Genomic DNA, 23360 nt, shown 5'->3' on the forward strand with positions numbered 1-23360 from the left:
ATATCTAAGCTTTTTTATATTTATAAAGAATCCAGCTTACGCGCTACAATGGTAAAGGTTAATGTTCATAATACATCATTAACACCTGCTTAGCTGATATTTCAGGTATTTAGCACACTTTAAAACTGGAGAAAGGTTTGTTCTCTAATAGTAATAACATAAATATTATCATTCAAACTTAATATAACAATTATTTCCTGCTTATAATTGACGCTTGATTGTGAGCAGTACATGCTGTTAAACATGCAACGATAATAGATATATTACCTTCTATAAGTTGTAAACTATACTCGTCACAGCAACGATCACTGTAAATGTAGTTCTACAGGGTAAAGATTTGTGCGGTGCCTTTGAACTTGCGATTAGTTCCATATCTTCCATCTCGGGTTCTGAAAGAAGCACAGACCGTGTCAAGACTTTTTTCACTTATTTAATTATAGTCTGGATAACAATTAATCTAATAACTAACTTTTGTAAAGCCATTGATAAGTACATTGATAGTCTAAACAACAACCTTGCACAATAAAGCGTCGCACAAACGAAACCAACGATGATACTACACAGGTTATCTGAACAACACAACGACTTGCACGGATGAACACGTTAGGCTTTCCTTGAGAAAACAGTTGAGACGTTTCGGGAACAACCACTGCTCCCCTTATCAGTCACAAACATATTGATTGCGGACCATGGAAAAACAAGGGTTATGTGTTTTTAAACCCCTCTCCTGACGTAGGCAATGACAAGCGTGCAGTCCTGCAATAGGCCACGCACCTGAGCTCTGATGGTATTGGATGGTGTCTTGCTGCGAGGGTAGTTGGTTTGGAATTGAAGAGCTGTCGGAAAATACAACCATAGCCCCAAATATTCAATATTGCATTTTTTTGGCCTATTATGTGGTAGTCCTTGGTGTACATGAATATAACCAACTGTTAAAGACCAACATAGTTTGTAGGGTACAATTCTCGGAAAAATGGTACATTCAACAAAAACCACAATTGTGCATATTGTTACGAACGCGAGAGACCAGACCGCGATTCCAGGTTCGGAGCTGGCTGGCGGCCATGTACGGCCACGTGTGGTTCGCTGACGTAAGTCATGCCACGCGCGCCTGGCCGGATTACAAGGGTCGTCGCTACCTCCCACCCCCCTCCACTTCCAGCGCATCGTCCTGTCTCGGCGCCGTTATCTATCGCTGAGCGGCCTTGAGAATTCCGCGGGCCTCCGTGCGAGCAGGCGACGCCACCCTTCTCGAATGTTCGGGCGTCGGGTCGGGCCCGGAATGACGCCACTCGTCACAAACTGCGCTCGTCGGTTCTGGAAAGACGACCAATGACTACTTAAGCCGCGACGCAGGCCTTCATGGCAGTTCCGAGCGGATTTCAAGCGAGGGGAAGTGCGACATCGGCGAAAAGTTTTGGGGCGACGGTGAGTGGCGAGAGTTCGGCGACAGAGTCCCGCGACGGAGTTCCGCGGTGAGTTCGGCGACGGAGTACGGCGAGAGTTCCGCGAGGAGCCTAGCTCCAGTGCGGAGTGCGAACTGCGGGACATTTTCAGACATTGACTGAATTGGTAATAAACATTTTTAAGTGCCAGTGACTTGTGATCGGACATTTTTAAGTACAATTATTTATTAATGCAAATATTAGTAATCAATGAATCTGTAATTGGAAAACTTAATTGGGCTATTTCTTACGAACCCAGTTCTCGCCACATTATAAATCGTAACAATATATTTACAGCAAAAGTAACATTTTTCCACAGTATTTCAAATAAAAATACCTATTTTCCATACTACTTGTAAGATGTGTTTTTACATTTTGGCTTATAATGTACATGTTTACCCGTTTCTTTGGTTTTCAACTGCGTTTCTGTATCAATAATAAATCAATAAGGAATATTATCATATTAATTCCTTTTGTTCTTAAACAACCTTAATCCAGCAAAAGAGGAAAATTTTCGGCATCCACTGAAAAGTTTTATTTTTCGATTAAGGTGGTATTTGCAGAAAGCTCTTCAATTGTATTTGTGATAAATTTGTTTGTGTGTTTGTGTATATTCATGGTTCTATTTGCAACTTTCTTGTCGTTGTGAGCCCACAGTGTTCTTTTGTAAAAATTTTTCTTGCTAAATTCCTTCCACGGAATTATCGGTACTGTCTGGGCATGTAACATTTGTCATCAGCTGATACTGGCTTGATCTGTGTGTGTTTACTTGCTCAGCCGTGACAACCACAGTAAACCAACAATTTCACTTGTCCGTCAAATTATTTTAAATCAATATTCCTAATGTCAAGATTTATTTAAATAAAGAATAAATTTGAAGTGTTATGTCGAATATTTTCTTTTAAGATATTTATGTAGGCACAGAGATACGAAGCAGAGCACAAGTTACAAATGGCAAGCTAAACAGATCAAAGTGCGACGAAGGCATTGAATTTAGTCCACCAAAATTCGCCTACTGTCTCATAGCTGGTTCAGCTGTGCGGTGGCAAAGCTTTCATGCAATCCGCACCGTCTGGAGTGAAATAAAAATGGGTTATCATTATGATTCTCTGCATTGAGACAATAATGAGAATTTTTCATCTCGATGGCCTGGGTGCCATTTATGAACGAAAACACGCATAATTGTCTACATAGCATTATTTAGACAGTTCAGTGTTAAAAATCGTATGAAAATTTTGAAGATAGGTACAGTGTGTACCCACAACTCGTGACTTACTTGATGTTTGTTGACGTATACTGTGTTTCGACGTCAGCGTGCAATCAAATTGTTGCCTTAAAAATTTAATAAAGAAATGTCATAATCGTATTATTATACACAACGACTCACGTATATATTTTTCGTTTCTTAAAACGAATCGTAATTGAGTTAAAACTATTTATTTTAAAATATATGTTATGGTGCTATTAACGGCTATGGACATATTAAAATTAAGGTATACTATGAGTCAAGAAGCATTTAGGTACCTAAACGGAGACATAAAAAATCACTAATGCACTGAATGAGAACACATTGATGTACTATTCCGGTAATTTATTAACATAATGTCTGTTCACTGATGTTTCCTTCTTGCTGAGCACTGTGCGAGCACAATCTACCCCAATCACGAGGTAAGGCGGCACGAGAATTAGCAAATGAACTCGCATTCAGGATGACATGGGTTCGAATCTCACGAAATCACTCCACGCCAAAACTGGGATGGTTCCTTTCTGGGTATTTCCCTGTTTGTGTCTCTGTGGGTTGACGTTTTTAGTGACTGTTTCATTGGCGGTCACTGTAAAGGAGAGGGTAGGTATATATGTGTTCCAATTTGAAATTAGGAAATAATATGTGATATCTCGGTGAAAGCAGTTTTTTTTTTTAATTTCAGGTGATGCAAGGTGAGCTATTACACCTAAAACTAAACAACAAAGGCAGTGATGCACGTTGAGATTGATTATGTAACTTTCAAAACCCTTTTTATGTTGACGTAAGATTTTAAAAATAATCTTATATAAATTTTTTTATTCAAAACACTTGGAAAATATTTTTTTGTATGAGCCACTGGAACTTATCACCAACGATGCGTAAACCCTAAATATAATTAAATCAAATCAATAATAATTCAAGGAATCAATAAATTATAAATCTCTGGATTTGATAACATGGGTAATTTTTTTTATTTTTTATTTTTATTTTTTCTTGTTTCTCAGTCCACCCATAAAAAAGGCTTATTCTGCTCTCTTATCAGTGCATTTGGCACAAAAACTGCAACTCAATAGATCTTAGCGGAAACGTGTCCAAGGAGGTAAAACATTAAGAAGTAGACACGTCCAATCTTTACATCGACAAAAATTTAAGTAATGAAAATGACCCAACAATTTGGAAAGCAAAACATATTTTTCTAGTTCTATTGTAGTTTGATTATGATTATTTTCTGATGTGCAGTAAACATCATCGTTCAACAATATTCACTTTATGATGGCATTTTTATTATTCTTCCTAGCGAGTTACCGCTAAGCAATGAAACAAATTTCTAGCAAAAGCAACGGCTTTTTTTGCTAACCAGTTTGCTAAAGCCCCAATCACACGATGGAAGTTTCCTTGGAAAATCACGGGAATCTATGGCCGTTGGTATGGATTGTTCTGTGAAAGAATTAGCAGAGTGCTGGTATTTTTCATGGAAGTTTTTGTAATCGGTTGTGTTAGAATTTCTGTGGAAGGTTTTTGTTGAAGATGTTACAGCATAATGCAACAATTATGATGAACATACATGTGTATACTAAAACAAAAAGTATTAACTATCGTAACAAAACCATTCGTACAAGCTAGGCATACATCAGTTACCATTTTGCTGCTATGAAGGCTTGGCTAGCAGTTTTGTTTGGAAGCTTCAATTGGAGCCTTTATGAAACTTTCCATCGTGTGATACAGGCTTAGCCAGTATAATTCGACGCTTTATAATAGAAACCGACTCCATAGACTAATATTTCCAGGATATACAGTCTGTCGCAAAACTCAAAGTCATGCCGAGAACAGTGATAGACCAATTAAATATTGTTCTGAATCTAAAAATCCAAAAAATATAAAAAGTGTTTTTTTTTTGCGTTATAGACATTTTTAAAGAATTATAAATAAATACCCTGCACAAATGTATTCTAAACCTTTACTGCAAATTTGTTTTACTATAAATAATACTTCTATAACATAAGTTCAAAATAATAAAAAATACTACACTTATGGGAAATAGAATGCTTTGTACGACTTATGTGGTATTACAATTTTATTAAGTTTCTTTCACTATTCAAACTGTAAAAAAAAATTACTATGCTGACTTAGCAAATTATTTCTAGAGAAGGCTTGTTTGAGCTCGTTACCCGAATAAAAAGTTTTGCCGCATAAGTTGCGCAAAGAATTTTTTTTTCCTCCAAAAATATAGCATGTTAAATTTTGTTTCAATTTTATTTGGTTTTGGTTATTATGTGCTATATAACAGCTGACACATATAAATATTTGATGTTAAATATACAATAAAATAACAAAACATACAAAACACACAATTATACAAAAACACTGTCAAAACAAACTTACTTTTTAAAATAAACATAAAGTGACAATACACGTAACTGCATAACTCTTAACTTATCCTGTACAGCGTAAACAGTTTGTAATGTTTGCAATGAATCATGTTGTACATACTTTAAAAATAATGTCTCAAACCTTAATCAGGACACCTGGAGCTAAAAATCCTGCGGAAACCCTTCCTCCTCCCCCACCCAACCCCAAATGACACACCCATTCAACGGTCCTGGGCAAGAGAACAGAATTAGTTGAGACATATTGTATATTAAAGTCCCCTTTTCACAGAATAACAGTTAAGATATCATATAGAAAGCATGAATTTACAAAACTTCCTATCGTTTTTAATTTTTTTTTAACTTTTCAGGGGTGGGAGTGGTAGTCTTGATTCAAAATGGTGACCAGATTTGGCAGGTGCGTTGGCCACCATATTTAATTTAAGGAGGAAATTATTTTTTTGTTGAATAACTTCGTCATTTTCTTCTTAACACTAGAAATGATAATGTGTTGAGAAGAATTAGGCCTTGCAGTCTTGGATATTTTCATGTTTTTGCTTTATTTATAATTTAGAAATATTCATCGTAATTTTTGGCATGTCAAGAAATACGTGATATCTCCCAGACCTTCTATAACATGTTGAAAACACACTAAAAGGCACTAGCCTGTAAGCGACGCGAGGATATAACTTATTATTCTACGCGGGGGACTACAACTGCCATGATTACCACAAAAGTTCACAAGTGTTGACTTTAACAAGTAGCCAATGCAAAGTCCTATGCCATGTCAAGCCAAAAAAAAAAGCGCAGAAGAGTTATTGCAAGCGGTATCCAAATATTTGAACGGTCTCCGGGTAAAAGGTAACAAGTCACATTTTGGTGATTTTTAGTTTATTCCAGCAATAAACTCTTAAGTATACTTAGAATATGTAATGCAACTGTTATCATTGGCAACTATGTTGGTAAATACGTTGGTAAATAAAAGAATAATGCAAGAAAAATTTAAGTATTTAAATTCAATTTTTATCTAAGAGTTTTTTGTTTCTCCTGCAAAAAGTGAATTCTTGACTTGTTACCTTTTACCCGGAGACCGTCCATTTGAGATTTCAATTTGTTGAAGCCTAATCCCCCCTAAGCTGTAGGATATTTAATTCTCTAAAACTCTGGTCGAAAGCGGTCTCCACTCTACTATCGATACTCAGACGGATATCACAGCCGACAACTCACCCGCTCCGCGCGTGTAGAACTGGTACATGTCGGACACCTCGTTCCAGCCGTACTTGTTCTTGGCCTGCACGATCGCCTCGAACACGGAGCCGTGGTCCAGGTGGCGGATGGTGTAGGACATGGTGTGCGTGAAGGTCTCGTCGCTGGGCGGCCTCAGGATCACGTCGTTCCACTTGCCGGCGCTCTGGTACGTCTCGTTCATCTGCTGGGGCACACGATTACAGAGGTCACGTTTCCCAGACCTTGCATGCGATGGCGTTCGAACAAGCCCCACCCTAATGTCAGATGTCAATCTGAAATGATGTTTACAAACAAATTATAGGTTATGTCATCGTAACAGAAAACAAACGGTAGCAAAAACTTCATTAGTAGTCGTTGGCCATCGTATAATTAAAGTTTCGTGTACCTAGCCATATATGGCCGCCATCGGCCAATATCCATTGCTAGAAATTCAAACGCGAAAGTACGCCTTTTGTAGGTAAATATTATAATATAATCGTTTTTTTCTTAATTGAAAAAATTAAGCGTTTTTTTATTTATAACTCTTGATTATTTCGCATAAATGTTATGTTGCTACACCAATCACACAAAAAACAGACATTTTGTTTACACGAATGAAATTTGTATCCGCACGGTTACCAGCACTGCAACTGCCATTTTACTCAACGAAATAAAGAAAACGTCTGTAAAACGTCGTTTCAAGCCGCGTCCACACGTGCGTAACGTAAACCCCGAAGCGTGTCTTCAAGCCTCCGTTTGAAAGACATGTTGCCTCCAGTAGTTCACGGTACTGGACTGTAGTATGTGCACCATCTGGTAAAACTGGATAATAACAGTCATTCTAACAGTCCAGAACCATTGTAAGGGACTGAATATTGACGTCACTTGGGTAGGCACTAGGGACGAACTTCATTGACGTCGATAGTGAACCAGCCAGTGCGTTTTGTAATTCGGAAAGGTGCTGAATCTTTGGCTGTAAGACCTCCAGGCAGCAACCACCCACGGTGCTTGCCCTTACTCCAATCACAGGCAGGCTGCACCTCCCTGGGTCCGCTAAGAACATTCTCATCGCACCTCTCTGGCACTTTTGTTTGTGATTCGTGCATGGAACGCCCATTTTTTACCTGGGAAAAATGTAATAAGTAGAGACCTGTAAAATTCGCGGATTCATTTCGCGATAGGATAGAGTCCAAATACTTCTTACATTATTTTGCTTCAGCGATCGGGCCACAGTTTATCTGAAGGACTCTGGGCAAATGAAAAATCTTTAACAGAATAATTAGCGAATCACGATCATTCCAGTCAACAGGTGTAACGAGTCGGTAACCAATCAGCAGATGTAATTTGCACGAGTGCGTAGAGGATCATGGAGTCTATCCTTTAGGGATTTGAAATCGCGAATTTTACAGGTCTCTATTAATTAGTTATCGTCTAGAGTTTAGATAGGGGAGTTAGTCATAGCATCAATGGCTGCCATGGTTGGCCAATCCCCTCTTAGCGCATGATGCACGCTACCCTACCTGCGTGGAAAGAAAGCATGCATGATTAAAGCGTTTAGACTTCGGACTGAGACGCACTAAAGTGACATCTCTAACAAGAATCTTTCTAATACACTTCGTTTAGAGATAATCTTCCAGTCCCTACTCATCATATATGTGTAATATATAACCTCTGTAACGAGCAAATTCGTGTGTTCATGTTACAAATTCACATAAGTATAATACAAAACTCGGACACAAATTTAAACACAATTTTTTTTAAATAATGCCAGGCGTGAAAAAAAAAAAAATTTTTATTAACTACATTTTTTGTCGCGATTCATATGTAGTTATTGCACCCACCGCTAGAAATCGCTACCGGAGCATATACGTCGACAATCGAATAATTCGATTTGCAGAGCGAAATATGCGAAAACGACAAAAAAAAATTAAACACCAATTTAAAGTTTTTTTTTTTTAGCTGTAATATTTGGTTCACGCCCTTGGCCACAGATAGCAATACCGTGTTTGTTTCATTCCAATCACAAAGTTACTCCTACCAAATGCCGTATACCGAGAGACAAGATGTTCACGCATCAGGAACATGCCCCTTGCCAGAGAGTGGCTACTTGTTCGCTATGCGAGGCGAGAGACGGAGACAGTCGCTACTCACGTGCAGCTTCCTGTAGAGTAGCCGGACCTCCTCCAGCGGCGGGTAGCTCTCGACCACCCAGGTCAGGTTGTAGGTGTCCTTGGAGCGGCTGAAGGGCGCGCTGCGGAACTCGGCGGGGCTCGGCCGGCCTGCGTCGAGCAGCGAGAAATACAATCCACATGTAGCATCCCGAACACGGTCACATGGACAGGTAGTATCCCACCCACAGTCACAGGGACAGGTAGTATCCCACCCATGGTCATGTGGACAGGTAGTATCCCACCCATGGTCACGTGGACAGGTAATATCCCACCCACGGTCACATGGACAGGTAGTATACCCGTAATCTTCATTGCAGCCAGGCCCTACAAGAGCTAGGCATTCTCTCTTGCCACTTCAAATTAAATGACAAAAAAACGGAAAAACAAGTTATGCACCTACCGAGCTCCCAAACGAATGGAAAAATAGTAATTGGGGAAAGAATTACAAAAATTGAGACTGAATCAGAAATAATATGATACTTTATACGAAGCTCACATTTAACATAATTTTAACGATGGGCTCAACTGCTACTAGCGCTGTTAGTTCGCAGGCCGCCGCGAGCTTCAGGAAGCAGACGACACACGCCAAGGCAAAGGATAGGAAGTCGCCAGACCTGTCCTATGACCGTAGTTCCGCCTGTGGCAAGGTCTAAATCAGTGATTGCCAACTAGTGGCCCGTGAGCAAAGTAGTGGTTTATTAACAGTCTTTTAATCCTCAGAATATGTCAACATACACATCACTAAATACTGGAAAAACATTATTTATATATTTTTATTATTTTTTGTAACTTTTCAACTAAAATTTTATTTTTTATATACATACAATATATTTTATTCATCAGTTGCATTAAAGAAAAATACATTTTCATAAAACGTTTTTAAATTGTTATATTTTTTAGTAGGTTCGGGTCTGGCCCTGGAATTAGTTAGAAAAATGATTTCTGGACCTCAAAAATAGTTAAGTTGGCCATCACTTGTCTGCATGCATGGAATGTGGCTGACCCTCATAGCAGCCGGCTGCCCTACCAAAAGAATGCGTGAAGGGTGTTGAGATGGGGGTGTGGAGGAAATAAGAGTAGCTTACCCGGGATTCGAACTGAGAGCCCCCGCACCGAAACCTGGTCTGTTGATAATAACGCAACGGAGGCCGACAACACTCAACCACATAGGAAACATAAAACATTCCCAGTAACACACAGACACTAAATCATCATTAGTTTGGTTCAATAAAGAGAAAGGTATTATTTAATCCAACACATTCTGGAGCACAGCAGTGCCGGATTAGCGGTTTAGACGGATCATTGAAAGTCAGTACAGATTTTAAGGAAATAGCATTGCGTGAAAATGTTGAATTTTAAATGTAAATTACTATAAAACAGGAAAAAAAAATACTGAAATTAAAACAGATAGTAAGGATAAACTCTGATACGACCTAAAAATAATTGCAGACAGCGCAGTAGTGTGACCCAATGTCTGAGCTCCACAGCCGGAATCTGAACGCAAAGAGATCGAGAAGTGTGCGATTACTTAATGTGGTGGGGCACAGAATGCCAGATTTATGATTATTTCAGTGCGTATTAATAATTTTAATAATAACAGATGTTAAAAATCGCTATTTATTTTTAATTATGAAATCCAAACAATAATTATTCGTTGTTATTTACTGTTTGAAACCTAATGAGCAATACAAATAAATACAATTGATTATTTTATGAATTAAGTAATATTTATTTTAAAAAAGTAAAAAATTAATCAAGCATTTTCCAATAATGTATTTAAAATAATTAGGCTACTTCACTAGCCACTGAGCAACCAAAATTTTGTAATGTAAAATTATTTAGGCATGTTTTAATCAAAGTGGACATTAACGACCAAATACCTGATTATTTATTTTTTGACAGATCATCATAATACTCAAATGTATAGAATATTAGCCGTTAATTGTTTGTAGAAATTAAAAAAATAATGTTATTTCCCAAAAAAAAAAAAAATTCCTTGAACTTCATACATAGCCATAGAAAAACCAGCAAAATTTTCAGCAAAATAAAAGAGAATTTCCACAACTAAGTGTATCATATATATTTTATTGTTTAGTTAAAAAGCCAAAAAATTTATTCTAGTTTTATGAAAATTTATATTAAAATCAGAGATTATATAGAAACAAAATAAAAATCCGTACCACAAAATATTTCAATAATATAGGCAGAACCCCACAAAATAGGTTACGATGACCAAAAATTAATTTTTTCCTATCAACGAAAAGAATTAACGGAAAAAATGCCACATGACTAATTAGCCACATCTTTTAAATTACAAAACCATTTAGTTTCCACTAATTACTTCATGATTTCTGAATTGACGAAAATTAATTGTGATGGCCACGATTTGAGCGCAGCCTTTGATGTTTATTGTAATTATTATCATTATTTCACTTTTAAAAATAAAAGTTTAAAATATATTGAAGATGATATTTAGGAAAACACTTAGATTTTATTTAGCATGTCATATTTATATTAGTAGTATTATTCCTGTTTTACATATTTTTTATATTAACTATATGTATTAATTATGTTATGTTCTGAGAGTTGGTAGCTCAAATATCCGCCTCTGCCCTTCATATTTATTTCATCCCCATTTTCCTTCTCTGTTTGCGCTGTTCGTCAGTTTTTATATTTGTATCGTGCCAGCCAATCTTTGAGTATGTCTGTTGGCTGTCGCTTAGGAGTAAATAGATATTGTTTCTTCCCCTGAGACAGAGTAGTACTGGCACGAGTTAAAATGAGAAAAAATAAATAATAAATTCGTTGAACTTCATACATAGCCATACAAAAACCTGCAACATTTTCAGCTAAATAAAAGAGAATTTCCACAACTAAGTGTATCATATATATTTCATTGTTTAGTTAACAAGACAAGAAAAAATACTTCTAGTTTTATGAAAATTTATATTAAAATCCGAGATTGCATAGAAACAAAATAAAAATCTGTACCACAAAATATTTCATTAATATAGGCTAAACCCCACTAAATAGGTTACGATGACCAAAAATTAATTTTTTTACTATCAACGAAAACAACTAACGGAAAAATGCCACGAATAATTAGCCACATCATTTAAATAAAAAAACCATTTAGTTTCCAATAATTACTTCATGATTTCTGAATTGATGAAAATGATTTGTGATGGCCACAATTAGAGCGCAGCGAAACGAATAAACAAAGAAGAAGTGTGTAATTATGGCCGAGTGTGTAATTGTGGCCAACCAACTGCAAACTAAACTGCCGCGAAGGGGGCTCACCGGAAAGCTCCATGTAGTTCTTGGAGCGGCCAAGGGAGTTCTCCGCCACGCAGCTGTAGTTGCCGAAGTCCGTCCCCTGCACGTTGCGCACCGTGAGGGTGTGCTTGTTGCCGCGGCTGTCCATGGTCCGCCGCTCGCTGGGGTCCAGCGTCAAGTTGTCCTGGTACCACATCACCTGCCGCACGGCACAACAGCTTCAGCGCGAGCGCCCAACATCGTTCGAACATCGCCTGCACGTTACCAAATTCTAGGGTTCATAGTCACGTCATTGGATAATAATGCGTGTCACATAAAGTGTTTGAAGTTAAGAGTCATGTTTTTCGGACATATCAACTGTCACACAGCAAAAGGTGAAAGTGAAGAGTCACGTAGTTCTGACACGTTACTAAATTCTAGGGTGAAAGGTCGCGTCATTGGATAATACCACCTGTCACATAAACGGTCCAAGTGAAGAGTCACGTTTTTTTGGACACATCATCTGTTTCGCATAACAAACTTTGAAAGTGAAGAGTCACGTAGTTCTGACACATTACCAAATTCTAGGGTGAATAGTCACGTCATTGGATATTAATGCGTGTCACATAAACTGTTTGAAGTGAAGAGTCACGTTGTTCGGACACATTACTAAATTATAGGGTGAATTGTCACGTTGTTTGATAATACTTCCTAACACATAATTAGTTGGAGTGAAGAGTCACGTTGTTCGGACACATCAACTGTCACATAGCGAAAGGTGAAAGTGAAGAGTCACGTAGTTATGACATATTACCAAATTCTAGGGTGAATAGTCACGTCATTGGATGATATTGCCTGTCACATAAACGGTTGAAGTGAATAGTCACGTTGTTCGGACACATCAACTGTCACATAGCAAAAAGTGAAAATGAAGAGTCACGTCGTTCTGAAAATTTTCCTGACACATTACCAAATTCTAGGGCGAATAGTCACGTCGTTGGATAATACCGCCTGTCACATATGTGGTTAAAAGTGAAGAGTCATGTTGTTCGGACATATTGCCTGTCAAATAGCCAAATGTTAGGATGAAAAGTTAATTCGTTGGGAAATTATGCCTGCACACACAACGATACGTTTAAGTAAAGAGTCACATCTTTGGGACACATTGTCTGTCACATAACTAAAATGTTAAGAGTGAAGAGTTTTCACATAAAAAAAAGTTTAAGTGAAGAGTCATGTTGTTTGGACACTGTTTGCCTCAAAAATAAAAAAACACACCAAGCTAAGGTTTACGTCGTTTAGACATCACACACCCAGCAACAGTAAACTCAGGCGAAGTCAGGTAGCAAGTAGTTTGGATTCATCATTTGTCACCAGGGCCATCGAGTGAAATCAAGGGTCTGGGGGAAAAAAAAAATATATATATATTTTTTTTTTGCTGGATCTCTAACGTTTATTTAATATTCAACGTTTCTAATAATACCACTAAAAAAATCTAAAGACTAGAAATCTTAATGTAAACACAATGGCAACGCTTACGTTAATTGTACATATAGCATTACTTGGTAATGTTCCCAATGAAATCTATTAAAATAGAAATGTAATATTTTACCTATCAGGGTAAAACCAAGCATTAGAAAAACTCTTAACTCTACCCCCTGCCCCATTCACGCCTGCCCTGCCTGTCACATCACAAAAGGGTAGGATGAAGTCACGTCGTTGGGTAAAATTGCCTGTCACATAAAAAAAACGGTTATGTGACAGGTTATGTATATGAACACATCAACTGTCACATAACAAAAGGTTCAAGTGAAGAGTAACGTCGTTCTAACTATTAACCTGCCACACAAGCGACAGCTAACGATTGAGCGACTGGGTATAGATTTAAAAGCTTGTCATCGAGATTATAAGTGATGGATGAGGAGAGAATTTGTGGCATTAATCAGAAATGGAATGCATTGTTTAAAAGAAAATGGTAGTAACCCGAGGAAACCCAAGTCTGCCTAGTTTCCAAATCGTTTAAAATGTAGGTGTAAACCCAGTGGGAATACAACGTTAGATTTACTGGCGACACCGAGTTATTTGTTTACTTAACCAACGTTTACACGTCTCATCTTCGCGACTCTTCATCCTTCCACCCAGTCCACTCCATCACTCCATCTTACCTTGTTTAACTCCCCCCTTACCCAAACACATCTGTTAGCGCTACGCGAGTGCGGTTTGATTCGGGTATAAATAGGGATGTCGAATATTCTTCTTTCTGGAATTTGGCGACAAACTTATGATATTAGTAGTTCGTGGAAATTCCGTGTGAGTGCTCAAGGTAAAACATGTGCTGTGTCTGTGATGGTGTGGTGTGACGACGCCTTCAACAGGAAGTGTCAGGTGGTGAGCCCATATCTAAATTTTGTTCCGACTGCCACGATTCAAAATTTTGGTTTCATATATTTGGCCTGCTGTGTGCCCCCGTTTTCATGTGTGCCTTAATTACCCTATGATACACTCGCTGGCGTCATCGTCTAGTAATCTATCTAACATTTTTAACATATTATTAAAATTTTATTGAAATATAAAATTATGTTATTTTTATTTGAATTACCTGAATTATTTCTTCCTGAATATCTTGCGAAATAATTACGGATTTTCAAGATGGCGGACATGACGTCGTAATATCAAAATAGCAAAACTTTGTATTAACATTTTAGTAATTATTTTTTTCAGATATTTTAAAATTTTTCCAGATTTTTGCACAAAATTCGTATTTTCATGATGGTAGCCGTTGCGAAAAGTGCAATGGAGACGTCATAATTCCAAATTTCGTCCATGACATCCTAATGGACGAGGCGGCTTAATGCGCCTTGCTCATGGAAAATTTATGCTATTTGGGGAATTTCCAATCCGTTGACATTTTTGAGGTCTAAAACGGAAAATTTTCTCTCAAAACGAGAATTTTTCCATAGAAATATTCACATTTTATTTTTGAGATTTTTTGCTGGATTTTCCCTTAGAAACTGGATTTTTTTTTGTGAGTTTTAGGCAAATTCTGAGGAATTTTAAAATCATTTTTGGAAATGTTTGAAGGTCAAGTTCAAGGTCATCCAGTATAGCTGCCTTGACTTCATAATCCAAGATGGCGCACCAGCACCAGGCACATTAGTCCTACTTCTGCCGCCGGAGGAACTATTATATACTACTGAATAAATTATCAGTTGTTGGTATTCATTTTCCTTTGTTCGTGATGATTACTAACAAGAACATTTTCATCAAGTAGACTTGGTTTTTGGCCTCCTTTGACTAAAACAGGGCTACTGTTTTGTGTTGTTAACTTACTCTGGGGGCTTGGAGCTTACTGGGATTGAGCGCCTCCCAGCACGCTTCAATAAAAGAACTGATTTGAAGAAATTATTATATAAAAATTATTATTTCTGCTTCATTTATAATAATCTGTTTATGTATGAAAATGTTAAAATTCACGCATCAGGTCTCGGAGGTTTGAAAATATTATCAGGCAAAGTTTAGTACATAAAAAAAAATATTTTAATAAAGAAGACAGTCGTAACTCTATGCCCCATAAGAAAACTTTTCTTCGGTGTTTAATATAAAACGTGTAAAATAGCGTCCAGAAAAACACATAAACACAATTATCTAACTTTTTGTACCTGGCATCTTCAATACCTTTATAATTTTCACTAATTGAAACAAGTCATACTTCCTTATAAAGCCAACAGTATGAATTCCTGCGCCGTATCACAGCGCAATTGGGGATTTTTTTAATATCGTGACAAAACTCTTTACACGCCAACAAAAACCATGGAAATTTTGAATAAGATAATGTTTCTGCATCACAATCTGAGCCACCACCGTAAATAGATTTTAGATTCAAGTACCTAAAAAATTAATAAAAACACAACTCTGCACAAAAATACATGATACGCACCAGCATTGCAAAAAAAAACAGCTGAACCTAAGAAGATATAAACTGCTGACACATGAAATATGTCAGTTGTACGGATCAAGCGTTTTTAATAAGCTTCTAATATAAATTCCCTGGCATAAAATATGTTGTCTCTGAACATTCCTTCATTGTTTTCCAGGAATTACAAATTACATTATAATACCTTTTCCCCCTTGCCCCCCTAGAGGCTGGACACGTCCGCTGTTTAAGTCTTGGAAGGGAATATTTTTGAAATGAAACTTCTTAGCTGAGGGGGTAACAATTTTCTGGGGAGGAGAGGAATTGTTAGGTAAGAGGTGGGGGAACCAGCAGAGAAGACGACAGGGAAAGGTAGAAATGACGCAGCATACTTGCTCTCTTCCGCTCTTGCCACTTACGCACTTTTTTCCCTCTTTCTGCTACACATTGATGACAATTCACTAAATTAAACAGGAAAATATATCAATCACAAAAGCTAGCTTTCGTGTGAGTGCATCTAATTACTTTATACAAGTAATTGACTAATATAAACATATTAAAAAATCGTAACAATTGACAAATTAAATAAAAATATATTACGAAATATTACATAAGTTTTCATAACGTATAAATTAGAAAAAGGAATCATATGGTATAAAAAGAATAATATTGTTTAAACAATATGTATCTATATATAAAGTCAAAAAAGGAACGTTTAGTAGTACACAAACTAACATAGTATATAGAACTTTTTAAAATATTACAGAAATATTTTCATTAATTAAATTATTCAGCCAAAGATTGACATATTTATTAATTTGTAATTTTGTATTTGTAATAATTTTTCAGGAAGAATAACTACAATTTTTGGAATTAAAAATTCTAAAGATCTCTTTGTAATCGTTTCATGGAGTAGATAAATCGGTAAATATATTTTTTGTCTATGCCGTGTAGGATAATTATGAACTACATAATTTAACTAATTTTCCTTTGGTACATCCTTGTAATTGCGGCTCTAATACACAATATTTTAATAACCAAAACTCTTAAAAATTTAATAAGTTCTTTGGATGTGTATGTATGGTTTGTTTAATGGCTAGTAGAAAGAGTTTTTGAACTGTAGTAAGTGGTTCAAGTGACATTATACTAATTCCTCCCCAGGCCAAAATGCCATACAGCAGAACAGAATGAAAAATAGCAAAATAAAACAATGTAATTCCTTTTTTCTAATATTGTTTGTAAGATATGAAACATGTTTGTCTCATTTCAGATAAGAGTCGATCATTATACCTAAGTATTTTATATTCTGTACACTTTCTATAACTCTACATTTTTCGCAGATAACGCTTATTTCATTACATACATGCAAGTTAAGTTCTTTCTCGATAGCCTGACCACAAATGTTGGCAGAAAAAGTAATGTATTTGGATTAATTTATATTGAGAGAAAGAAAACTATCATCTAATATATATTTAATATTTTTAAGTTCATATTTAATCTTTTAAAATACGGAAGGCCAATAAAATTGCATCAGCAAAATACACTATCTGCCCATCTATGTCTACGTTACATAAATAATTTATATATCAGACACAAAATTAACCCCGCCATGCTGCAGGGATAGGCGTGTCGCGGCGGTAGTAACCCGTCTGCGCCTGACGCCACCCCGACTTAGGGAGTATTTAGACAGAGGACAACACAACGGAGTTTAAGCTTATTGTTGTGCACCGTGCAACAGGCCATATTCGAAAGAAAATATTGTTCTTTCATGTGAGTATTATTAATTAATTTACTTGTGTGAATCATTATAGTTAAACAGTGTTATATGAGTATCGTCTTAAGTGTGTAATTACATATTTCTGCTGGTATAACGCTTTTCGCTCTTTAGTTTGACATGGGTAATTATTTGTAACGAATTATTTGACTAACTAAATCACACACCGTATTATAGTTACGAGCCCAAGGGTGTCAAGTTCAACTAAGAGGCGTGAATATTGCTCGATCAGAGTGTAGCTGTGGGTGACCGTCGCTCAACAAATTAGCAGTGAGCTAGGTCCTATTCGTATGTCATGTTGTCACTTTCACATGCCAGACACCTACTATACATATCAATTTGGATAATAAGTTAAGCTGCATAAACTACCTAATCATCGGCAAGCTTGAAATTTAAGAATTATTTAAAATCAAAGTTTGTTTTAAATGTACGAAAAAAAAAAAAAAAAAATTTTTTTTCAAAGAATTTGCAATTTATTTTTTGTTCGTGTGTAAAAATTTTATTTCATCTGAGATCATACCCGCAGCCTTACTATTCTCAATTATTACTTCTTGATCTATTAAAAAAATTAATAATTTATTTTTATCTATAACTAGTAAGCAAGGAGTCCCACTTCTATCACACGTGGACTCCACGCACACATATATTTTTTATATACACAAGGGTGCCCATCCGCCAATGATAATGTCTCACTCCCTTAAAGCAACAATCTTCCCTCCCCCGCACAAATCCACATAGCTTCTTACTTAGGACTTCGAAATTGAAAGTGTCCAACAAGGTGGTCCAAGGTTCCTACACTAGGAAAATTTTTAATACGTTGGTTAAAATCGTATTTTAATGCAAACAAAACACTTAATATTTAGCGAAATAATGAACTTTAAGGGCGCTTTTAGTTATTTAAATGAAAAAGAAATAGGCCTACAACTAAAAATGGCTACAAATATCACAAAGCAACAAAAAAAAATTGTATAGCGGCAGGAGTAGAGAGACGCGAACGAACGTGACCGACACAATAGAAGCTTAGGTACTCTGGTCGAATGATTATCATTATTATTCCATAGTTTCTTTATTGTACTACACTCAAAAGTTTAACATATATTTGCTGTTATATGTAACCGTTCAATGCCAATTAACATAGAAATTAATATTAACTTAGATTTAGTTTTATTTAATATTTCTTAATCCCAAAAAAAAATGTTAATGTCCCCCCTTCACTCTGAAAATTTTTTCTCAGTGTTATAACTGGCAACGTATGACCTGGCCTTACTTCATCTGCACCCACTTCGTGCTCTTTCCCGCCAATGGCACGTGACGTGGGATTCAAGCCCCAGACGTGTCTCCCTCGTGCTGAGTCAAGCCCCAGACGTGTCTCCCTCGTGCTGAGTCAAGCCCCATTGTTCTTGCAGCTCGGGCCGGAGACGCACCAAGTTCAGGAATTATTCCAGCTGAAGGGGGGGGGAGGAGGGGAAACTGGCGCGTTAACAAGGGGAATTTGGCCCCCACAGGGAGGGAAACTTTGTTGCGTTTTCAGCTATGCGCGGCGGAGAAACGCGAGCGTTTTGCTTCGCACGGGGCTTGGTTTGCGACCGGGTGGTCGTTAGGCAACTCGACGCTACTTCAAGGGGGAGGGGAGAAAAGTAGGAGCCTAAGTAATGGGAAGTCAGCACGTTGAGCCTTTAAACTTATGATCTTATTACTCAAACATGGGTGTCCAACGTTAAATAAACATCACACGATCATTCAGTTTCATACACATTCAATACATCTGTAGCCTCGCCTTGCGTATACATACATTGTTAAAAATGTTTTTTTATATATTTTTACAAGGAAAACTCAGTTGTTAATGATATCACTTTTAAACCTGAATAAATATCTTTGTGAAACTGCAAATGGTATAAAGCTCCACCTTGGAATTTTACAAGTCATTTAGTTTGAAACAGTTTCAAAAGACTATCCTTGTAACACAACAATTTTTTTACAGTGTATTTTTATTTTATTTTATCCGTGTACACCATTATGTATTTTCAAAATACGTACAGTTAAACAGTTATATAAGTATTTCTCTTCCTTATTAAGTAGCTCTTTTGAATATGGTTCACTAGAATCTTAAACAAAACAAAGAATTTAATTTCTATCATTAATATCTAACTCTTTCAGCAGTGTACTTGAAACACCAAGAACATGGCTTCTCGCGAACAAATTTATAACGAACAATTTATTTATTTTTTCGCTTATTGATATTACTCCCCCATAAATTGGGTCTGGACTGTAAATGTATTTAAATGTTCAACTTTTATCTTCCTTTTAAAAAAATTTGCTTCCAGACACAATCTTACAGATGTTTTTTTTTTTTCTCTGCAACCTAGCGTTTAGCATTCGCGGGTGATAGCACTCAATAATTGGGGCATCTGCCGTTAATCCAGCACTCGCAAAGTTACAAACACGCCAGATCACCGGAAGTAGGCCACACGTGAACGTATCAATCCGCCCAGTCTTCACTGAAACAGCCTGGACAGCGTGTGTGTTTGCAGTTGTGAATTGTCACCGTGCGCAAATCTGCTCACACGATCCTCTTTTTTTTTAATTCTCTTCTCCACTACGCTACGCTTTTCGAAATCCACGCGGTGACGCAGGTTGTTCACACACCCTTTCCCCCCAATCGCGTAGGGCTGATCTCACTGGGAAAAAAACCGATGGGAAACGGAAGTTGAAACAGCGTGGCGTGACTCACGTTCCCCCTCCACCCCTCCGCGAAACACTCCAGAGACCCATAGGTACTGACGATGACCGATCGTCACTCGTTATCAGGCCTGCGGGAACTTTCCCTCCCGGCCCAAACCTCCTGATAACGCACTCCCATTCCCACAGCCTTTACTTCCTGCATGTGGCGACAGTAGCGGACTTATAAGGGGTTTGGGTACAAGGGACACCATTAATTATACTCCCTTAGATACATTTACATTAAAAAAAAAATGTAAATGTTCGTACGTTCAAAATATTAATCTCGGAAAGTTCTTCACCGATTGCGTTGAAATTTTGACACAACGTTGTATTCAAATACGCGCGTGTTTTTTTACATACATATGTCACACCTGTAACAGGTTAAATGTTGATAAACATGAATATCGGTAACAACATTGATTTTCATTGCTACACAGTGACATATATAGATACAGGTATAGAGAGTAGAGAGATAGAGAGATATAAGAGGTCGATATATTTGTAGATTGAGACATAAAGAGTTATAGACATATATAGAGATATACATAAAGAGATAGATAAGATACAGATAATTAGAGAGATAGATGCTTTGTATATTTGTACATAATTGAAAAAAAATATGATTGAGGCATTGCAACGCCTGCCAGGCATTAGCTACTATATATATATATATATATAAACATAAGAACCTGTCTAGTTAGAGGTATATTTGTGTAAGTGAGACGGGGAGATAAGTGCGACGCTAGCTGATTGTTCTAGCGCGGTATCGCATCTAAACGCATGACTCTGAACTGGAGCACAGTCTTTTCGTCGTGCATAGGACAAATATGAAAATTTAAAAACACGCGTTTTAGCAATATCCACTCTCCTAAAAATGCATTTAAAAAAATAAATACGGGGAAAAAATATTCTTGCGCCATCAGTGTATTCTTAAATGATTTACGTAAACAAACTCTATTCGGATATCTTGAGAAGTTTTCAAATCGCGTTGTTCTTTCTGAAGCACCGTATTTGTGCTCAGGTAAAAACCTCTTTACAGCAGGTTGAATGAGTCGAGGCGAGCGATTACTCATCAGAAGCGTAACGAAAATTGCAATGTTTAGGAGTCGGGAACTCTTAGGAGGAGACGGCAGGAGGAGGGGACATTTAGGCGCGCCCCACTCCTCGCTCTCGAGCAGAAGGAGGGGGCATTTAGACGCACCCCACTCCTCGCTATCGGGATGGAGGAGGGGGACATTTAGACGCGCCCCACTCCTCGCTCTCGAGCAGAAGGAGGGGGCATTTAGACGCGCCCCACTCCTCGCTCTCGAGCAGAAGGAGGGGGCATTTAGACGCACCCAACTCCTCGCTATCGGGATGGAGGAGGGGGACATTTAGACGCGCCCCACTCCTCGCTCTCGAGCAGAAGGAGGGGGCATTTAGACGCGCCCCACTCCTCGCTCTCGAGCAGAAGGAGGGGGCATTTAGACGCACCCCACTCCTCGCTATCGGGATGGAGGAGGGGGACATTTAGACGCGCCCCACTCCTCGCTCTCGAGCAGAAGGAGGGGGCATTTAGACGCGCCCCACTCCTCGCTCTCGAGCAGAAGGAGGGGGCATTTAGACGCGCCCCACTCCTCGCTCTCGAGTAAGCGTTAGTGGAGCGACGATTTTTTGTTACGCTGGAAAAGACAAAGCATTTTTAATCTGAAATTAATTCTACTCAATTAAAATAGCTTTCTTTTATACACACATTTCAAACAGTTTTAACTGTGGGATTTTAGTATTTATGTGTCGTTGTGTTTGTAGTTTACTGTTAAGTTTTATCATTCCAGAGAATTAATGAATAATAGATGTGGTTATAGAAATGGCTAATGCACGAAGTTATTGTTGGCAGTGAAGGGAGGGTAAATTGATATAACTAACAAAGTGAAGAGTTAGAATAAAGCTTAAAATTTTTGAAATATTTTCATAGTCCTGTTTGTTGCAGTTGGAAAACTACATTGCATTTAGTTAAATTTTATCGTCCAGTTGAAAATTTTTAATTATTATTGGAGTAAAACATTTTCAATGGTAAGGGTAAGATGAGGAGTTATTTTCTTAGATGAGTCATCTTATAAAATTGCTTACTATGTTAGCACAGTAATTTTTTTATGGTTTTAAATGTTTTGCCACATAAGACTTGCAATATTTTTTTCAAACTTATAAAATGTTCAATTTAATTTGAATTGTTATCAATAGTAGGGTTATTCATGAGTGCGTAACAAAAATTTGTACTCATGGTATCTGATAATTTGATGAAAGATGGGTTTCTTAAAACTTCTTAAAAATTCCCAATAACTCTAAAACTTAACTTTTTTTATATTTTGATATTTTTTAAATTCAGAACCTTAGTTAATTGGCCTTATCAACTGTTCTCGGCTTCACGTTACGTTATGCGCCATCGTGTATATGAATGCAGTACATGAACTCTATTGGTTGCAAATCTCATTCACATTCACTGAATAGTTATTGTCACCAAACATAGAACTTGTTTTTTTGCAAATATATTCAATGAACAGACACGAATCCATTGCAGATTGATAATATGCATAGAAAAAAATTAAAGTTTCGTGAACCACGTTTGTGTAAAAAATAATTCCAAGGAAATGGCAGATGAAGATAATAAGTCTTTGTAAGATTTGTGCAATGGGAGTGCATGAATTGATGTAAGCTTTTCGACATACGCCATTGCTAAGCACATGTATGTCTGTAGAAGAAAACTACAAAAAACACAAATGACAAAAACAGAAATTAAGCAAAAAATTGCTGTTGTCAGGATATACGCACCTGTGTTTTCGTACCATGTGCGTCTCTGCCTAAGGACGGGAGCAGATAGCAGTTCCCGAAACGTCGCTTGTTTCTGTTTTAGAAAACTGTTGTGTTTGTTTCGTCTTTTCGTTTGTAGGTTTTTTGTCTCGTTTTGACTGTTGTGCTGAATTTTTTTGGGTTCAATATTTTTGTGCTGTCATCATTTGTGGGTTTTTTTTTCGTTCTCTTCTGTTTTTTGGAAAACTATTGTGTTTGTTTCGTCTTTTCGTTTGTAGGTTTTTTGTCTCGTTTTGACTGTTGTGCTGAATTTTTTTGGGTTCAATATTTTTGTGCTGTCATCATTTGTGGGTTTTTTTTTCGTTCTCTTCTGTTTTTTGGAAAACTATTGTGTTTGTTTCGTCTTTTCGTTTTGCTGTGTTTTTGTCTCGTTTCAACTGTTGTGCTGAATTTTT

At 37.2% G+C, this 23360-nt stretch overlaps 1 protein-coding gene across 2 annotated transcripts in view; it reads right to left on the reverse strand.

Annotated features, from left to right (window-relative positions):
* The window catches only part of LOC134538936 (lachesin), a 523035-nt gene that overhangs the window by 2113 nt on the left and 497562 nt on the right, over nucleotides 1-23360 (reverse strand). Inside the window, exons 7-10 of one of the 2 annotated variants that reach the window (XM_063380552.1) lie at nucleotides 11756-11930; nucleotides 8436-8563; nucleotides 6285-6486; nucleotides 268-389 (exon numbers count right to left, since the gene is read on the reverse strand). In XM_063380552.1, the coding sequence (XP_063236622.1) occupies nucleotides 271-389; nucleotides 6285-6486; nucleotides 8436-8563; nucleotides 11756-11930 (624 nt within the window). In that variant the 3' untranslated portion in view covers nucleotides 268-270. Of the gene's footprint in view, nucleotides 1-267; nucleotides 390-6284; nucleotides 6490-8435; nucleotides 8564-11755; nucleotides 11931-23360 lie in introns of both variants that reach the window. The other variant, XM_063380551.1, reaches the window with a different exon arrangement.

This window comes from Bacillus rossius, chromosome 14 (genome assembly GCF_032445375.1).
Source record: "Bacillus rossius redtenbacheri isolate Brsri chromosome 14, Brsri_v3, whole genome shotgun sequence".
NCBI lineage: Eukaryota > Metazoa > Arthropoda > Insecta > Phasmatodea > Bacillidae > Bacillus > Bacillus rossius.